This window comes from Phoxinus phoxinus (assembly GCF_949152265.1).
Source record: "Phoxinus phoxinus genome assembly, chromosome: 18".
Classification (NCBI taxonomy): domain Eukaryota; kingdom Metazoa; phylum Chordata; class Actinopteri; order Cypriniformes; family Leuciscidae; genus Phoxinus; species Phoxinus phoxinus.
The window spans coordinates 2,695,780-2,717,453 of NC_136893.1; the positions used below are offsets into that span (position 1 = coordinate 2,695,780).

The 21,674-nt window shown below is 37.0% G+C and overlaps 1 protein-coding gene across 2 annotated transcripts in view; it reads left to right on the forward strand.

Moving 5' to 3' along the window:
• The window catches only part of LOC306986386 (polycomb protein SCMH1), a 40,248-nt gene that overhangs the window by 11,226 nt on the left and 7,348 nt on the right, over positions 1-21,674 (forward strand). For both annotated transcript variants that reach the window (XM_079589584.1, XM_079589583.1), the window contains exons 5-11: positions 2,496-2,730; positions 4,798-4,886; positions 4,978-5,221; positions 17,343-17,635; positions 17,963-18,089; positions 19,941-20,144; positions 21,554-21,674. The exon at positions 21,554-21,674 is cut by the window's right edge and continues 41 nt beyond it. In XM_079589584.1, the coding sequence (XP_079445710.1) occupies positions 2,496-2,730; positions 4,798-4,886; positions 4,978-5,221; positions 17,343-17,635; positions 17,963-18,089; positions 19,941-20,144; positions 21,554-21,674 (1,313 nt within the window). The remainder of the gene's footprint in view (positions 1-2,495; positions 2,731-4,797; positions 4,887-4,977; positions 5,222-17,342; positions 17,636-17,962; positions 18,090-19,940; positions 20,145-21,553) is intronic.

The following is a 21,674-nucleotide window of genomic DNA, read 5'->3' on the forward strand; positions in this document are numbered from 1 at the left end:
CTCATAATCATCAAAATTATAACAAATAAAGACTTGAAATATCTATTTTTTAGCAAGTAAAAGTCTTTTAGTATAATTGTACAAACCTCCACCTTCAGCTCGGGTCTTTATGCTGCGAAATCTATTGATTTTTATAAAGTAAATGTAAGAATAGCCTTTATATTGTAAGTAATATTTCAAGATGAACTTACTGGACTGATCAACTTCGGTTTACTTGATTATCAATACATTGTTTTGTTTTTTTCAGAAAAATCATGAAATATATCAAATATGATCATAAGGGTTTTAAGGAAGGTTTATTTGTTCATCTGTCAATCATCATTGCACTGCATTACATTATATGTTTTAAAACTACGAAGCTTTGATCATAAAACGAAGCATTTAAATATCATCTTAATAAGACATTATTGGTAGATATTGATATTTATATGCATTTTATGTCAGTAGTCTGTTATAAAGACCTCAGAGAATTTCATCACATTTCATGTCCATATTAATATCAGCTTCTGCAGCAAATTGCATATTTTTGCTCATTTTGGGCTTCTGAATTTCTAAGCTGATTTTCCCTTCATATTCTAATAATATCATGTTAAATGAGCCATACAAGCCTGATGTTTCCAACATGATGCTCAACTAAAAACTCATTTGCAAACCTTTTTATAGAATAAAAAAAAAATGGTGTAAAGGCTCAACAAACTGTTTCAAAAATTAGATTTCTTAGATTTATATAAATTAGATTTATTTTCTTCAATAATGTCAGGGTTAATTCTCTTGGGATATTAATGTTGAGTTTGTTGATTATCCAGACACTGTTTTTTTTAGATGTTTCCAACATGATGCTCCGCTAAAAGACACATATGCAAACCTTTTTTTATAGAATTTTTGGTCCCACTTTATATTAAGTGGCTTTAACCCTTTAGAACCTGACGCTAAAATGGGTGTTTTTCACATATTTAGATTTTTTGACTGTAAAATTCTAAAACAATGTGCTATCTTCACGTGTAAGGTGTCATCTTTTTCAGAAAAAGATTAGCTTTCAACAAATTACAGTTATTGACCATTATTGTGTGTGGTATGTTCGTAAATAGAATTTAAATAGACACAAATAAAAAAAACGAGAATAAATTTTCCGATTTTTATTTAGAAAAAAACAGAAAAAAATCACGAACGAAAGAAACTAACACTTTAAAGTTGAAAAATGAAGTATAATACAACTATACAAGTCTTTTTTGTGACATTGGGTTGCACAGTTTTTATTTAGGACCCTTTTTTCATACACGCACACATATAAATGCGTCCATTCATATTAGGCGCGCACACACACACATGCATACACCACATGTAAAGATACGTGAAAAAGTAACGGCCATCCGCCTCCCAAGTTTCATTAAAAATCATCCCAATCCCCTCTTCTGCTGTCTACCACTTCTGTCAACATGTATTTGTTCGTGTCTTTTATTGTTTTATGCAATCTAAAACACTCTAACCCGCCGTATCTCTCGGTTCAAATCCTTCCTTCCCGCTCTGCCAGAAAGCTGCTGTCATTTGCTGACGGAAAGCATGAAATTACCGTAATAAGCCGTATATTGCCGAAAAGCGCATGATGTCTACTGTCAGGGGCAATTTGAATGGTTTTGATAGTGCAAACGGTTGAAGAGTTACGGTACAATGAATACAGCTCGCTGATCTGTGTCGGCGACGACACATCCGGTTCTGAAGGGTTAAGTACTATCTACTTACATTGAAAAATAAGTACAATGTACTTATTGTGTTGATGTTGTTTAGTACAACACAGTGCTGCTGTTGAGGTGTGATACGGGTACGGTTAAGGTGTAAGGGAAGAAGGTCAACAGTGTAATTATAAATGTAATCACATACATTAATTACATGCAGGTATTTTCAAAATAGTGTACATACATGTTTTTACATTGTACTAATAAGTCCACTGTATCAAATTATTAATTTAAATGCAAGTACATCGCATTTAAAACCACTTAATATAAAGTGGGACTGAATTTTTTAATATTTTGTGTAAAGGCTGTTTCAAAAATCTGATTTTTTTCGGTCAATTTCTTCAGGCTTTACAGGGTTAATTCTCTTGGGATATTAATGTTGAGTTAGATGATTATCCAGAAACTGTTAATTTAGATGATCCTCAACTAAAAAACACATATGCAAACCTTTTTTAATATTTTGTGTAAAGGCTGTTTAAAAAATGCGACTTTTTCAGTCAATTTCTTCAATAATGTCAGGCTTTACAGGGTTAATTCTCTTTGGATGTTAATGTTGAGTTTGTTGATTATCCAGACACTGTTTTTTTAGATGTTTCCAACATGATCCTCAACTAAAAAACACATATGCAAACCTTTTGTAATAGAATTTTTTTATATTTTGTGTAAAAAATGTGTTTTTTTCAGTCAATGACTTCATAAATGTCAGGTAAATTAAAATCCAAACCCCTCTTTCGGATGTTAACGTGGAGTTTGTGTTCTCAGTCTCAGTATCCTCCCTCCAACGACTTCAAGGCGGGGATGAAGCTGGAGGCCCGGGACCCTCGTAACTCCACCTCCACCTGCATCGCCACGGTGATGGGCCTGATGGGCGTGAGGCTCCGCCTCCGTCTGGACGGCAGCGACAACACCAACGACTTCTGGCGATTGGTCGACTCCGCCGACATCCAGCCAATCGGAACCTGCGAGAAGAACGGAGACATGCTGCAACCGCCCCTGGGTACGGCTGATGTCACTTCCCTTCCCCGGCGGATCACAGTAGAGTTAATAATTAATATGAGACCGACAAGTGGGCAAATATAACTGCTGATTTGACTACGTGTCATTTCCATAATCCTGTTTTTGCAGGGACGGTCCGTCTCATGTCATCACCAAAGCTTAATAACTCTCCAGTGTCATCTGAGTATCATCACTTTACTATCTCAGTATTTATTCATATTTTAAACTAGTTTGTATTATATTTTACATTTAATTTTTTTTAATTATGTCTATATAGTTTTTATTTTATTTTTAGTAACTTTATTACTTTAACTTTAAGCAAAAATTAGAAAATAATTGCTTTTATTTCTGTTAACGCTTAATTTATTTCAATTCATTTTACATTTTTTTAGTATTTTGTTGTAGTAATTGAATTACTGTGTAGATATAAGCTCACACCTCACTGATCTACTGACATAATTCATTACGTTTGCATATTAGACATGCATATAAGTTTAGCAGGGCTTGACATTAACTTTTTGAGGCATTTCTCCTTCGGACAAGTACATAAAAGTCACTTGTCCGGGTAAATATTAATCATTTTAATATCATTTATTTTTGATAAATGCCACTTTCTACCCGGCAGAGGATGATTTACCAAATAAAAAATCATATAATATAAATAATAAAAATGCTGTTAATGCTTGTTTACAGCACACGGATGCCGACGCTAGCTAGCTAACGTCACTCACATGTCAGCCGGGTCACAGACGCCACAGAACATTACTCCGTCTTCATAAATAACCCAGTCCGATTCATTTCCATTTGGTTACAAGTTTTCGTTCCCGTTTTAATTCGTATGGTGCTGTTGGTGTAACGGTGACTTGTTTTTGGAGCTTTTCCTGGCGCTTTGAGGCAGGTAAAAATGTTTAAACTTGGTCCGACTCCTGATTGGCCAATTAAAGCGTTCTGAGTTGGACGTTGGTTCGACGGATTGTGGGGAAAAAATGTGTTCGTTTCAAATCGGTAAAATTAAATGTGTAAAATAGACGTAATGAGTGGCAAATAACGTGAAGTAACTGCAATTTAACTTGTCCAGTGGGACAACTAATGTTCACTTTCACTTGTCCTACAAAAAAATCCACTTGTCCCGGACAAGCCTTAATGTCGAGCCCTGAGTCTAGTAAACAACACTGTTGTTGTTCTCACACTGCAATCCTGCCTCCATGTATTTTTGATTGCTCAAAAGCTACAACTTTCATTTTAAATGAAAATGAGAAATTTTTACTTCACAGCTAACTCAAATAAAAAGTTTTTTTATTTTTTATTTTTTATTATATATTATATTTAATTGTATTACTTCAAATGTGACCCTGGACCACAAACCCAGTCTGGAGCCGCACGGGTATATCTGTGGCAATAGCAACTATACACTGTATGAGTCAAAATTATCCATTTTTCTTTTATGCCAAAAATCATGAGGATTTTAAGATCATGTTCCATGAAGATATTTAGTAAATGTCCTACCGTAAATATATAAAACATGTATTTTTGTGAGTGAGTGCAGCACAATCGTGAACATAAATGCACAACTTTAAAGCAGATTTTCTCAATGTTTCGATTTTTTTGCTCCTCAGATTCCAGATTTTCAATAGTTGTGTCTCGACCAAATATTGTCCTATCCTAACACACCACACATCAATGGAGAGATTATTTATTAAGCGTTCAGATGATGTATAAATCTCAATGTAAATTTTTTTTTTTTTTTTTGTATGTCTGGGACTACGGATGGAAACTAGCATTGTGCTAATAAATCCGGCGTATTTAAGTCAATTTCGATTGTACGTTCATTAATATGCACTATCCCGTCTAAATAAAATAAATAAAAAATAGAAATTTTGCCTTCGCACATTCGCAGCTAACTGAAAAAAACGTTTTTTAAAAATATTTTATATATATTTTAATTCTGTTTATGCTTACTGTATTTCAGTTAACGTTAAGGTTTTTTAAATATTTTTAGGTGGTTATTTTAATTACATGTGAGCAGAATTCTGGATAATAGTCCCGTTTCTCTCTCTTATTTCCTCAGGCTTCAGGATGAACGCCTCGTCGTGGCCCATGTTCCTCCTGAGGACCCTTAATGGAGCCGAAATGGCCCCTGCCACTGCGTTTAAAAAGGTGCTGAACCTCATTCGCACGGATGATGGTGTTACATCATGCAATCACATTAACAGGTTTAGATGACACTGCTCTTCTGTAATTCCACCAGGAGCCTCTGCGGCCGCCGCACAACGGCTTCAAGCCCGGGATGAAACTGGAGGCGGTGGACAAGAAGAACCCGTACCTGATCTGTCCCGCCACCATCGGCGAGGTGAAGGGCGAGGAGATCTTCGTGATGTTCGACGGCTGGAGGGGGGCGTTCGATTACTGGTGCCGATACGACTCCAGGGACATCTTCCCCGTGGGCTGGTGCTCCGCCACTAAACACGGGCTACAGCCGCCCGGCAACAGCAGTGAGTGACACACGATGACCTCATTCATTAGACTCGTTTAGGGGTTAACGGGTTAGTTCACCCAAAGATGTAAACTCTATCAGTAATGACTCTCCCTCATGTTGTTCCCCGTCAGACTTTCCTTCATCTTCAGAACACAAATGAAGATATTGTTGATTAAATCTGAGAGCGGTCTCACTCCTCCATAGGCTTCTGTTGTGATTGAAACTTGCCGGCCCAGAAAGTTAGTAAAGACAATGTTTAAAATGCAAAAAAAAACGACTTTATTGAACTCTTGATGTTCTTCTGTGTGTTCCTCTGAGTGAGTTCACGTAGTGTAACAGCGCAGCTCTTCTGGGTTGTACGTCAGAACGGAGGCTCACTATTGGCCGACATCGCACACATGACCAGCGTCGGCCAATAGTGAGCCTCCGCTCAACAGTGATGATTATAGCTGTCATGTCGTGTGCTACTTGCATCGGAAATCGCATACTGTCTAAGTAGTTACTACATTTTAATTTTAATTTACTTTCTTCATATGTATGGAGAAATTAATAAAAAAAAAATTTAAAAAAAAAAATGTATTGCGACTTTTTATCTCACAATTCTGACTTTTTTCTCGCAATTGCGCAATAAAGACAGAATTGCGTGATATAAAGTCACAATTGTGTGATATAAAGTCACAATTGTGTTATAAAGTCTGAATTGCCTGATATAAAATCGCAATTGTGTGATATAAAGACAGAATAGTGAGATATAAAGTCAGAATTGTGAGATATAAAGACAGAATTGTGAGATATAAAGACAGAATAGTGAGATATAAAGTCAGAATTGTGAGATATAAAGACAGAATTGTGAGATATAAAGACAGAATTGTGTGATATAAAGTCAGAATTGTGTGATATAAAGACAGAATTGTGAGATATAAAGTCACAATTGCGTGATATAAAGTCACAATTGCGTGATATAAAGTCACAATTGTGTGATATAAAGACAGAATTGTGAGATATAAAGACAGAATTGTGAGATATAAAGACAGAATTGTGAGATATAAAGTCACAATTGTGAGATATAAAGACAGAATTGTGTGATATAAAGTCACAATTGCGTGATATAAAGTCAGAATTGTGAGATATAAAGACAGAATTGTGAGATATAAAGTCAGAATTGTGTGATATAAAGACAGAATTGTGAGATATAAAGTCACAATTGCGTGATATAAAGTCACAATTGCGTGATATAAAGTCACAATTGTGTGATATAAAGACAGAATAGTGAGATATAAAGTCAGAATTGTGAGATATAAAGACAGAATTGTGAGATATAAAGACAGAATAGTGAGATATAAAGTCAGAATTGTGAGATATAAAGACAGAATTGTGAGATATAAAGACAGAATTGTGTGATATAAAGTCAGAATTGTGTGATATAAAGACAGAATTGTGAGATATAAAGACAGAATTGTGTGATATAAAGACAGAATTGTGAGATATAAAGACAGAATTGTGAGATATAAAGACAGAATTGTGTGATATAAAGTCAGAATTGTGAGATATAAAGACAGAATTGTGAGATATAAAGACAGAATAGTGAGATATAAAGTCAGAATTGTGAGATATAAAGACAGAATTGTGAGATATAAAGACAGAATTGTGTGATATAAAGTCAGAATTGTGTGATATAAAGACAGAATTGTGAGATATAAAGTCACAATTGCGTGATATAAAGTCACAATTGCGTGATATAAAGTCACAATTGTGTGATATAAAGACAGAATTGTGAGATATAAAGACAGAATTGTGAGATATAAAGACAGAATTGTGAGATATAAAGTCACAATTGTGAGATATAAAGACAGAATTGTGTGATATAAAGTCACAATTGCGTGATATAAAGTCAGAATTGTGAGATATAAAGACAGAATTGTGAGATATAAAGTCACAATTGCGTGATATAAAGTCACAATTGTGTGATATAAAGACAGAATTGTGAGATATAAAGTCAGAATTGTGAGATATAAAGAGAATTGTGTGATATAAAGTCACAATTGCGTGATATAAAGTCACAATTGCATGATATAAAGTCATAATTGCGTGATATAAAGTCACAATTGTGTGATATAAAGACAGAATTGTGAGATATAAAGACAGAATTATGTGATATAAATACAGAATAGTGAGATATAAAGTCAGAATTGTGAGATATAAAGACAGAATTGTGAGATATAAAGAGAATTGTGAGATATAAAGTCAGAATTGTGAGATATAAAGAGAATTGTGAGATATAAAGTCAGAATTGTGAGATATAAAGTCACAATTGCATGATATAAAGTCATAATTGCGTGATATAAAGTCACAATTGTGTGATATAAAGACAGAATTGTGAGATATAAAGACAGAATTATGTGATATAAATACAGAATAGTGAGATATAAAGTCAGAATTGTGAGATATAAAGACAGAATTGTGAGATATAAAGACAGAATTGTGAGATATAAAGTCAGAATTGTGTGATATAAAGACAGAATTGTGAGATATAAAGACAGAATTGTGTGATATAAAGACAGAATTGTGAGATATAAAGACAGAATTGTGAGATATAAAGAGAATTGTGTGATATAAAGTCAGAATTGTGAGATATAAAGACAGAATTGTGAGATATAAAGACAGAATTGTGAGATATAAAGACAGAATTGTGAGATATAAAGTCAGAATTGTGTGATATAAAGACAGAATTGTGTGATATAAAGTCACAATTGTGTGATATAAAGTCACAATTGTGTGATATAAAGTCACAATTGTGTGATATAAAGACAGAATTGTGAGATATAAAGACAGAATTGTGAGATATAAAGACAGAATTGTGAGATATAAAGACAGAATTGTGTGATATAAAGTCACAATTGCGTGATATAAAGACAGAATTGCGTGATATAAAGACAGAATTGTGAGATATAAAGTCACAATTGCGTGATATAAAGTCACAATTGCGTGATATAAAGTCACAATTGCGTGATATTAAGTCACAATTGCGTGATATAAAGTCACAATTGTGAGATATAAAGACAGAATTGTGAGATATAAAGACAGAATTGTGAGATATAAAGACAGAATTGTGAGATATAAAGACAGAATTGTGAGATATAAAGACAGAATTGTGAGATATAAAGACAGAATTGTGAGATATAAAGACAGAATTGTGAGATATAAAGACAGAATTGTGAGATATAAAGACAGAATTGCGAGATATAAAGTCACAATTGCGTGATATAAAGTCACAATTGCGTGATATAAAGTCACAATTGTGTGATATAAAGACAGAATTGTGAGATATAAAGACAGAATTGAGTGATGTATATTACAAAATGAACTCTACATCCTAGGTAAGAACACTTGCTGACGACGAGCGGATGGTTTTAGTGTTGACAACAGTGATGATTATAGCGGTCTAGTTTTGTCATGTCGTGTGCTACTTGCATCAAGTGTGCACCTGAAACCGCACACTGTCTGAGTAGGTGCTACACTTGAATTTGAGTTTACTTTGTGAACTGTAAAAAAAAGTATATTCATATGTATTAAAGCTTGTTTCCGCCACAGAATAAAAAATAAAAAAGGTAAAAAGGCTTTTTATCTCACAATTCTGACTTTTTTTCTAGCAATTTGCTGTCAGTGTTGTTGTTGTTAACCAAATCTAAAACTATTGGTAATTGAAATAAAAACTGTAAGCACACTGTGCTCTGATTGGTCGGCTGGAGCAGTGTGTTGTGATTGGTCGAGCGCTTCGAGTGTGTTTGGGAAATGTCCCGCCCCTCACCATAACCGTCAGTTTAACACACGACTAACTAACTCAACCAGGCCCCGCCCCTGTTTAACTCAACGCAGCGCCACGTCTATTTACATAGTTTTATATTAAATTCACCTTATATTTGTCTCAAATCGTCATTAATGTATATACTGACTTGACCCTGTCCTGCAAGATACATTTAGTTCTACATTCATTTACAGAAATCAGTTGCGTGGATGAAAAATATCGTATTTTCATGTGAGATTCTCAATGAACAGACGCTCTGAAGTGTTCAGACTGCAGACTCAGCAACGACTGTATTCAACTGTACAGTACAATCATAACACAGTACAGACAATATCTTAATTTCATAATGTCTTAAACATAACAATATTGCTGGCCATAAACTGAGAAAGTGCTCGTCCAGTGACGTTGCGCTTCACGTCCGGTGTGCGACCCCTTTTATTCTGCGTATTAATTATTATAATGAGGAATATTGTGATGTGTTCGTTCCCGAAAGTAACTAAAGACTACAATGGACAAAAAAAATCTCATGATGACCTGTAAACGGTGTGTGTGAACACCAGGGGGCGCAACAGCTCTCTCAAACTCCTCATGAGATCACATGACCGCTGCTGTGTAACACATCTCACTTTTCTTTCAATCCGAATCACAGCTGTCGTATTGTGTATGATTTTTTTCTTCTTCTGTGAATTCCTCTCATGTCTGGTTATATTTTAAAGTGTCTTTCTGCAATTTCAGCCTTTAAAAAACATCATAATTCAGTTCTACTCTAATAACTATTCCCATCTGTCCTAAACTCAAACCTCCTCTGGCATTTGGGATTGAAGCACAAAATAGGATTTCATTTAACTAAATGCTAACACTTTACAATAAGATTCATTAGTTAACATTAGTTAACTACATTAGTTAACATTAACTAATAATGAACTGCACTTATACAGCATTTATTCATCTTTATTTGTTAATGTTAATTTCAATATTTACTAATACTTTAATTAAAATCTTGTTAACATTAGTTAATGCGCTGTGAACTAACATGAACAAACAATGAACAGCTTTATTTATATTAACTAACATTAACAAAGATTAATAAATACTGGCACTAACAGTGAGCAATGCATTTGTTAATGTTAGTTAATACATTATTAAACATTAGTTAAATTAACCTTATTGTAAAGTGTTACCTAAAAAATGCTGGGTTGTTTCAACCCAATTTTGGGTAAAATATGGACAAACCCAAATGTTGGGTTAAAAATGTAATATAAAAATTTAACCCAACGGCTGGGTTTGTCCATATTTTACCCAAAATTGGGTTGAAACAATCCAGCATTTTTTAGAGTAAATTAAAAAAACTAAAACAAAGAAGAATCATTTAGCTTAGACAAAGAGCCTAATGGCCTAATAAGAGCTTTATTTCAACTAACGAGAACCATTTTTAATATACGTATTTAGTTAACAATAGCAACATTGGTCAGTCTAACTGTCAATCATTCTCGTTGTCATGACGACCCACAGTTACCCCGCCTTCACTGTGTGTTACCTGCTTGTGGACAATCTCACACTGAATTCTAATGATTTAACTAGGAGGGATTAATTATGATAATTGCGGTTGCTTTCTTCAGTAAAGTATTCAGTAAAGTTCTGGAGGCTTTCACAGTGAGACTGACTGCATCTGGGGCCGGTTTCACAAAGATAGACTTTGACTATGGTTTAGATATAGTAGATAGTCAGACTTCAGATAGACACTTAATCAGACCGTTTCACAAAGCACTTAAGACTTTGACTATCTTAAGTAGGACTACACTGCAATGCATTCTGGGTAAACTAAGACACTTTTCAAAAACAAAAAACATGGCGGATCGAGTAAGCGCATTCAACGCTCAGTGCAGTTTATCCCAGCAGAAAATATGAGTTTGTTGGAGGAGTATAACAGTTACAAGGACATTTTACTTGGGAAATTTAGCGGAGATTGTAGTAACAAGAAGAAATGTTTGGAAAAAGATTGCTATGACAGTTAACAGCGTTAATCCGACCGTTGAGCGTTAAAGACGTACAGAAAAGATACAGAAACAAAACCGACGATGAAGTCCTCATTATTATATATTTCCAGTAGGTTACTGCGGTCCCTAAAAACCCGTTCCCTTCTCAGCGCTCTCCACGTCGTCTGCAAACCACAAATTATGAGCCATTTTCCCTTTTCTTTCGGCTGTTTGTGATGTAACTGATTGTTACTGCTGGTTGCCAAGGTAACAGAGTCTTAGACTCTTAGGTAAGGTGTCTAATATTTTTGGTCTAAATTAAGTCAGTCTTTATTTTTGTGAAACAGTCTAACTTGCATTAGACTAGTCTATGAGCAAATTTTAGACTTGTCTAACACTATAGACCGGGCTACAATAGCTTTGTGAAACCGGCCCCTGACTTCGACTGAAGGTTCATAATTCATCCTGGCAATCTAGTATGTATGTATAGTGTATATATAGTACAATGATTTGAACTTGTACCAAATGTAGCGTCACTTTTGCTACTGAAGTTTAACATTTTGTTTTTAACGTTCTCACACTCACGAGAATGGATCACAAAAAGTAACGACAGTCTTCAGGAAACTTTAGGAAGTGCCTTAATATTTGACCAAACAAAATCCAGGACGTTTTATAATGTTTTGCAAAATAAAACTCCATACTGAAGTCATGAATTAGCTGGGGTTTAAGCCAGATCTTGTGTTTTGAATGGAGTCAGTATGAGTTATAGATGATGATATACGTGTTTCCGCTAATGTTCATTCGGCCGCAGCTGGAATTAATTCTGAGTTTGTGCTTTGCAGAACATTTTCCCAAATTATACAAAACTCTGCCGGATCTCCTGTTGCAGTGTTTATAATTCTGCGCCGCATGTTGTGATGCAAATTACAGACATTTGTTTAAATGATTAGTTTTGGATCTGGATGATGTGGAATGACCTGCTCGGTTTATTTTTTTTGTAGCCCATCCAAGTAATTATGTGTAAATGAGATAATTAGCGAGCGATCCGTGCGGGTCAGGAGGGATTCGAGAGTTTCTGTGAAAATAAACAAATCACACACTTAGAAACACTCCGAGAAAAGATGGAAAATTAGCAGAGAAACAGGACAGATGGAGAGGAAAGTGGTATGAGTGCTTACAGAAAAGAGCAACACACTTACAGTTCAAAATTATTCAGCTCACATTGAAAATCAGGTTTATTGGAAAAATGGACTGACTTTCAGCTGGTTTGCAATGAACAAATCCAACAAAAGTAATTGAAATAGCTCAACACAACAAGTTTCAAGTGGTTTCCCCAAATTCAGCTGAAAATGTAGGGGTGTAACAATACATCGATATGGATCGCTCGATCAAATGTCTAACGATACGATGCATCGATGCCACACATAAAATATCGATATACGGCACCTTTATTTTGACGCTCTCCACATCCTCACGTAACTTCTCTCCGCTGAAATAGACGCCTGACAAGATTGACAGAACCTTTTGTCACAAAAGCCGGTATTGTCCACTGTCAAGGCATCGCGAGTTCATGTTTTACAGCAGAAACGACAAGACCCGAAAATTCTGTTTTAGCAAATCAGTGCGCAGTATTCAGGTCAGGTGACAAGGCTGCTAGTCACTTTGAGAAAATACGCGCTAGCTGAGAGGAGTTTCGCCAAAGCTGACTTAAAGGAGAACTCCTAAATTTTTTGTAAATCTGGAGTGCTGTCAATACAGAGAACAACGACAAAAATCGGTGTTGCCTACACTGTGTTATCCTCTTTTTAAAATGTGCACCCTATTGACTTGAATGGGGTCTAATTTTAAACCTGCTTTTATTTCTCTTATCATCCTTGATGTGTCATTACAAGTGCCCAGCCATGTTGAGTGATTCCTTCAGAGTGAACACGAGTGAATCTGACTGCAGGAGATGTGAAAGATATTAATAAAAATTATGTTAATTCAACAAGCGCACAGACCTGTATTTACTTCCTGTTTTCAGTCGAAGTCCAAAGTAGTCGATTGTCGAGTTCACGCGTGTGATCATAGGTAACTAAACCTATGAGCGTGAACTGAGAATCGTATCGTATCGTATTGTGATGAACTGTCCACACTAGAGGCTTAGTAACTACTAGCTAGTTTGTAATTAACTCTGTACTTTATTCCGTTGCACCATTTGTTCGTAAGGCAGAGCGTAGCTGGTAGGTCGTAAGCTCTCCGTAAAGTAATGCGCAGTCGCATATGACGTTTACCCTCGATGATCCAATAGCAGCCTTCAAATACGTGAGCAGAAGTTGTTTAAATTATGTGAATTTCAGTTTATCCTTCATTTTAACTTATTTTACTTCACTTCTTAAAGGTAAAAACACGTTTCCATTAAATACGACACTTAATCATGAATAGCATAAGTGTTTTATATGTAACTAACATTCAGAAACTGTATTTGAAACGAATTAATAAGGATAAATAAGTGATGATAAAAAAATAACATTTATGATTGATTTTGTGACACGCACAACACGGGCCGATGGGACAGATGCACACAACGGCGTTGTAGGACGGGTGCGTGTTGATGAGCCGCTAACAAAGTAATCTATTCACATAATGTTCTCTCTTTTAAAATGTAAGCCAGTTTAAATGTCAGCATTATCATTATGAAGTCTGTCAGGTAAAAGAAGAGCTTATTGGTGCAGTTCAGTCTGCCTGCTGTTTTAGTCCAACCGTTACTCCTGATCGGAGGCTGCCGTAAATATGTAGTTGGAACGTAGAGTTATGTTTAAACTAAGTTTAATGGTGCAACTCAAAAATATTTATAATAGTTGTAACTTACGCACAGCTGGTGCAACCGGCCCCTGCAGTCTCAAAATTATTCAACCCCCTGAATAGAATCCCTCACAAATCTGCAAAACTGGTGTTTTCTCACTAATCAAGGGCTTCATTAGCTGCACCAGGTGTGCTTGAGCTTGAACACATGAAATATCTGAATTGGATAGGTTTGTTGAGTTTCACATTTGACTGCATGTTAGAAAGATAAAAAGAAAGGTCTAAAAAGATAAAGAGAAGATTGCGTCCCCCTTCACAAGCAAGAAACAGGATACACAAAGATTGTGATGGCACTAAATGTTCCTAAAGACACCATTGGAAGCATAGTTTGCAAGTTCAGTGTTAAAGGACCAGTGCGTTACACTACCTGTACGGAGAAGCTATCAACGGCTGCAACCAGATTTCTGATCACAGATCAGTGATGCTCTGCGGCTGATTTACATCCTCCGGCACTGGAAACCTGCAGCATGAGGAAGGAGAGATGGATTCATTGAAGTATCAGGAAATCCTAAGAGAAAACGTCATGCCGTAAGTGAGAAAGCTGAAGCTTGGGCGTTACTGGACCTTCCAACAGGACAATGATCCCAAAAGCATACCTCAGTTTCCAGCAAGGCTTGTCCTGGAAGATTCGACAGTGGCATCACCGTCACCTGACTTGAACCCCATAGAAAACCTCTGGTAGGATTTGAAGAAGGCGCAAACCCAAGAACATCACTGAAGTGGAGGCCATTGCTCATGAGGAACGGCTCAGATTCCTCAGAAACGCTGCCAGAAGCTGCTGTCTGTTTATACATCTCGTTTGCAGCGGGTCATAACAGCAAAAGGTTGTTCTGCTAAGTACTAAAGATGCTTGCCATGAAGAGGTTGAATCATTTCGAGACTGCAGAAGACATTAAAAGTTGCATTTTCAGTCGAGTTTGGGGAAACCACTTGAAACATGTTGTGTTGAGATATTTCAATTACTTTAGTTTGCAAACAGCAAAAAGTCTGTAAACCTGATTTAATAATTTTGATTACAACATTGACTCTGGCTCAATGTACCATGGATGTCTCAGTATTTTAGCTGTGCTGTACTGTCGGGCAGTGTGTCATGTTGAAACTCAAGCCCGTCTGTGTGATCGCTGCCATATGCTCCAGTCCGAGTGTGTCAGATCTCTGGCGAACTCTTTACGGCCCTTTTCCTCCCTAATTTAGTTATACTGGAGGAGTTATTTAGGGTAAACACACACTCGTATCCACAGCCAAGCTTAACGGCCTTACTGTATGTTTGTTAAAGGACTGTATGTGTTCAGATGTAAGTGTGTGTGTTTGGTGAGGTCATCACTTCTGAATGTTAACAACACTTTCCATGAATAAGCTACAAAATAGGGCTCCTGTTTTTTTGTGCTATTTGAACGAACATTTGTACTTGAAGGGGATAGTTCAACCAAAAAGTAATTAATTACCCTCATGCAGTCAATTTATTTGATTAAATGTGTTGCATCAGCCCTGTTTCGTAGTACACGATGAAACATCAACATTAAATGTGAAACATCCAATAACACCCTCGTTGTATAACTGCATTACATTATGAGAGATTCAGTCAGAGCTGTTAATGCGGCTAAATCTGAAAGTGTAAAAAAAACGAATGACATTTAAGCTTACCGCAAATCAAGTTTACTGAACTAAAACTTTTTTTTTTTTTATACAAAATTTACCAAATAACTATATGGGTCAGATTTACTAAACAGGGCAAATTAATATGTGAGCGCAATCCCATAAAAGCACCGATGGGAGTGGAAAGTTCTGTGCGTGATCTACTGACGACGAGCAAATTAAAGCACAGACACAGCGGATCATTTGCATAATGACCAACACAATCGAGCAGCGCAAATTAGCCTCGGTTTTAAGACATGCTGTTTTTGGTCGGTAAATAATGGCGCAAATACCAGTAAAATCACACTGCATAATTCATTTAAATTCTCTCCTCCCATAAATAGGCTACTCTACTGCATCTGGAAGGGAAACTCCTACAAATGCATATGCAATAAAGTCAGTTTATAAAGACTTTTCAGCGCTAATTGTTCATTGAGTCTTTAGTAAATCCTGCCAAAAGAGGGTTTGCTCTGGTGCAAGATGTTAGTAAATCTGGCCCTAAAATTGCTAGAAAATCAAAGCCTTATGTCTTGGGGGGGCTTTCACACTGGCAGTTTAGTTCGGAACGGGGCACGGTTCGCATTATAAATCGCTAATGTGAACGCTGTCATGCGGACCCGGGTGCGCACTGGGGTCCCGAACCTGAGACTACCGGGAGGAGGTGGTGTGTGTTCGGTTGCTCCCGAACCGGTTCGCGTGAATGGGAAAGCATCACGGACTCGGTGCGCACTTGTTCAGGAAGTAAAGTGGCCTGCGCATGCGTTTTAGCGGATTATGGTGTATTTAGTTAAATAAATAGTTATATAAAACACAAGGGATGATAGTGTTGATGATTTACCTTGGATACAAGCAAGAGTGAGCCGGCAGTGTATTCGCGCATAACGCGTGGAATCAGGGAAACACATTTGGAAATCCACTGTCTCCTCAAAAGAGTCCGTTTGCAAGCAGCAGAAGGCCACCTCATGCGACACACACACACACACACACACACACACACACACACACACACACACACACACACACACAGTAAACCTGTGTTGTTCACTCAGCTGCGCATAATAGCACCGAATTAATAAAAAACACAATATATTGACCCGCGTTCTGTTTTCTATCATGCGCTGTGCACGTTTGCGATGACGTAAGATGCACGCAAACGCACCAGGGTTCGATAGAATCAAGTTGAGTGTAAAACCACTTCAACAGATTTGGCTTATCGCGATTTTGAAATGGCAAAGTCTGTGATTATTAGTAATGCGCAGCTTGTCAGTGAAGCACGGCTCTGTAAACGCGGCTCACTCTGAAAGCACTGAGAGTTTGAGTCGCTTATAACGTGCATTTGAAAAAGCAACACGCGTCAAACATCTTTCCAAACATGAGAAGCATTTATGAACCTCTTGTACAACAAAAGACAACATTTAATAACATGCTTTTCCTCCAAACTCACTTCATAACGACAGCTGAGCTCCTCCTTCTGTGAGATGATGTGCTTCTTACACAGAATAAGGCAGTCGTGTGTTTATTAGTCGTGTTTAATCAATCAAAGCGTTTCAATATTCTGTATATTCAGATACAGCGATAGAGGTTTCCTGGAATGATGTGTGTTATCGTACTTCTGCGGCGGGTCATATTTGCAATGTGTGTGTGAGAGACGCCCTCTGGTGTTCAGATGGATATGTGGTGTGTGTGTGTGTGACGCCCTCTGGTGTTCAGATGGAGCGGCATTTACTACCGCTGCATTGACAAACTGCGCATAAAATAATCTTCTTTTAAAGTTGATGGAAAAATTGTTGTGGAAATCCCCAGTTTTTGTTAATAATAACTTTGGTCTAATGTCACTTTTATTCATATTATTTTAATTATTGCTTTCTTTTTTGCAGTCACCGTTCCAAAACCGGGTCCTACACCTTCCTCGTCCTCAAACCCCAAACCGCCCCGGCGCACCATGCCGTCTCCGTACCGGCTGCCGACTCCTCTTCCTCAACTCCCCGTGAGGAAGGGCATCAGGGGCCGGCGGCCCAAAAGCGAGACCATCGCGCTTCTGAAAGCTCTGGCCGCCTCCACCTCGGCCCAGGACACAGAAGACCCAGGAGCGGCCACGCCCCAAACCACACCCATCTCCCAGCATCCCCTGCGCCCGTACAAGAAGAGAGGACCGAAACCAGGCAGCAAGGTAGCATTAAATGTCATGTGAGATAATGTTGTGGTAGTGGTGCAACGGATCATAAAATTCATGGTTCGGATCATTTTTTAATTTATATCCAAATCAACTTGCATTGCATTACAAGATACACATTTTACATTCTTATCAGTTCTTGCTTTGCCTGGGAATCAAACCCATGACCATGGCATTGCAAGTGCCAATGCTCTACTGTTTGAGCTACAGGAAAGCTCATTATTTATGAATGATGAGTCACGGATTGGATCCGTTACACCCCTATGTTGTGGAGGGTGTCATTCAGTGAAATACTGAAGTTTATCGTGTGTTTCTGTTTCTCAGAGGAAGTCCAGACTCCTTCAGAGCTCCATGTCTATATCAGCCAGCTCAGACTCCAGGGTTCCCATGACTCGCATGCCCAACGATGGACTCTCTTCTCTGGGATCCCCGTCATCTGTGGTGTCTACTGGTATCAAATACAACTTCTAATATCCTGTATGCTGCCACACAGAGGAACATCTGACGTCTGATCTGTATATTTAGATTATATATCCACAATAATCAAACTATATAGCTACAATAATTATACTACATAGCCACAATGATCAGATTATACTAAATAGACTATATAACTAAAGTATATGCTGCCACACAGAGGAACATCTGACGTCTGATCTGTATATTTAGATTATATATCCACAATAATCTGAATATATAAATAATTATACTACATAGCCACAATGATCAGATTATACAAAATAAACGATATAACTAAAGTATATGCTGCCACACAGAGGAACATCTGACGTCTGATCTGTATATTTAGATTATATATCCACAATAATAGCTACAATAATTATACTACATAGCCACAATAATCAGATTATAAAAAATAAACTATATAACTAAAGTATATGCTGCCACACAGAGGAACATCTGACGTCTGATCTGTATATTTAGATTATATATCCACAATAATAGCTACAATAATTATACTACATAGCCACAATAATCAGATTATACAAAATAAACTATAGCTATAACTAAAGGATATTCTGCCACACAGAGGACCATCTGACAACTGATCTGTATATTTAGATTATATATCCACAATAATCAAACTATATAGCTACAATAATTATACTACATAGCCACGATGATCAGATTATACTAAATAGACTATATAACTAAAGTATATACTGCCACACAGAGGAATATCTGACGTCTGATGATCTGTATAATTACATTATCCACAATAATCAAACTATATAGCTAAAATAATTATACTACATAGCCACGATGATCAGATTATTCTAAATAGACTGTATAACTACAGTAATCAGACTACAAAACCATATTGTAAGTAGATTATATACTGAAACTGCAGTAATCTCAGAGTAACCACAATAGTCAGACCATACAATCATAATAATCAGACTTAATAAAGCCACAATGATCAGATTATATTAGCTAGGCTAACTGACTATATAACCACAATAATCAGATTATATAACCATAATAAGTAGACTATATACAGTAACTGCAGTATTCAGACTGTAACCACAATTATCAGACCAAACAACCATAATTATTCGACTAGCCTATATAACCACTATGATCAGACTAAATTACTACAGTAATCAGATTATATAACCATATTGTAAGTAGATTATACACTGTAACTGCAGTAATCAGAGTATGTATGTTACCACAGTTATTACACCATATGATCGGAAAATCAGACTATATAACCACTATAATCTGACTTCATAAACACAATAATCAGAGTAAGAGCATATAACAACAGTAATCAGACTATATAACCATAAGTAGACTCAGTAACTGCAGTAATCAGACTGTAACCACAATTATCAGAGCATACAACCATCAGACTATATAATTACAACGATCAGAACAGATAACCTCAATAATCAGATTACTACACTCATTAGACCATATAAGCACTTTAATCAGACTACATATCTATAATAATCAGCTTATATAGCCACAGTAATTTAAGAGTAATCATGCAGTAATCAGACTACATAACCTAATAAATCTAATGGTGTGGCAGTATTGTATAACGGCAATGACTTTATTTTGACTATATAGTCAGACTATATAGTAATGTCATAATGTGATTGAGACTTTCTAACCAAAATAATCACCATGAAAATAATTTTGCATAATCATAATAAACATACCTAACCATCTGGTGTCAACAATGTGGATGGTGAGGTTAATAAAGCTTTAACGCAGTAGATCTGAACGTTTCAGTACAGTGGTGTTTACACACGCATGTCCTGTCCGTGTCCATCAGTGTGTGTGTACGTGAAGAAGCACGGGAACTGCGGGCCGCATCTGGACCGTAAGCAGGTTCAGAGACTGCCGGATCACTTCGGGCCCGAGGCGGTGAATCTGGTTCTGCAACAGACGGTTCAGGCCTGTCTGGATTGTGCGTACCAACCCAAAGTGCTTCTGGGATGCCTTCAGAGCCAAGGGGGCGGAGGAGAGGTGGTCAGAGGTACACAGTCTTCAGACTTCAGAAACATAGCCACGTTTCCATTACAGATTTGCACAAAACTTTTGTGATATTTTCTTAGGGTATGTTTAACACGACATGCTTCAAACGGAGACGTTTTTCCTTTGAGTTTTCCGCGTACAGACGGCACCATTATCAAAACGATACCCATTCACACGGATCCGTGAAAATGACTAAAAACGCTGTATTCTGCTGCCAGGCCTTTAGATGGCGATGAAACACTATAGACTGAACACGTAGGCTAATACTAGGGCTGGAACGGTTACTGCAATACCGCGGTCACGTGACGCCTACCGTGGGTCTAAGCTCACCACCGTCATCACCGCAAAAATAGAAATAAAAATTTGGCCTGTACATGTGTGCACGTTGTGTCTAATGACATGGATTAATTTATTCTAATGACATGGATTAATTTATTCTAATGACATGGATTATGTCTAATGACATTGTGTCTTACATGGATTCAAGGTTTTCTAAACAAAACTTATCATCAAAAGATGGAGCTAATCCGACCTTTCACGAGTTGGGGAGCGCAATGTCCCATGACACATAATAACATTCCATTCGTATTAGAGATGCGCGGATGGGCTATTATTTCATCCGCAACCGCATCACAAAACTCATCATCCGTCCGCCATCCGTCCGCACCAACGTTTTTTGACCAATTTTCAAAACCGCTCCCGCCCGCCATCCGCTGATTGTTTTAAGGTGTGCGATGCAAGGCTACATGATGTATCCCCATAATTCCAAAAGGCGAACAGGGACAAAAATAAATAAATAGCCTAAATAAAACGCACACCTGACCTTACCTGACTAGGCTACTGTACAATTTTATCATAATAAACTACGAACTGGGTAAAAAATCTAATGGAATAAAAAAATAAAAAAATAAAAAAATATTGCTGTTTAATTGAAAAAAAGTCATGATTTCAATTAATTACACATGCTTTTTGAATAATAAAGTTTAATATAACCATAAAAAAAAATGGAATCCAGAAAAATGAAAACGTGAAAAACAGAATTAACTCTCATTAAACTGGGCATCTTGTAAAGTGTGCTTATCTTTAAGGTTGGCTGCATTAACAGTTTAGCTTTCTTGTTTTCCCCTCTTCACATTAATGTGACTGCCTCTGCTGTAACATTATCTGGGTATAAAATTGGTTTCGAAAAAAGTATCGTTCATGTAACAGTATCGAAGTCACGGTATCGGAAATGTTTTAACAATACCCAGCCGTACTAAAGAAAGATGAACATGTAATAAAGAATAATTGCTCCTCTAAAAACAAACAAGCTGATGTTAAAGCACTCCCAGTAATGACGTGTGTGTGTGTGTGTGTGTGTGTGTGTGTGTGTGTGTGTGTGTGTGTGTGTGTGTGTGTGTGTGTGTGTAGTCCGAACAGATGGTGGGACGCGGCTGGTGAAGCTGCCGTCAGCGTCCAGCGCCGGGTGTGTGTTACGCTTCCTGGAACTGGTGTGTCGGCACCTGCAGTGTGATAATCTGTTCAGCAGTCA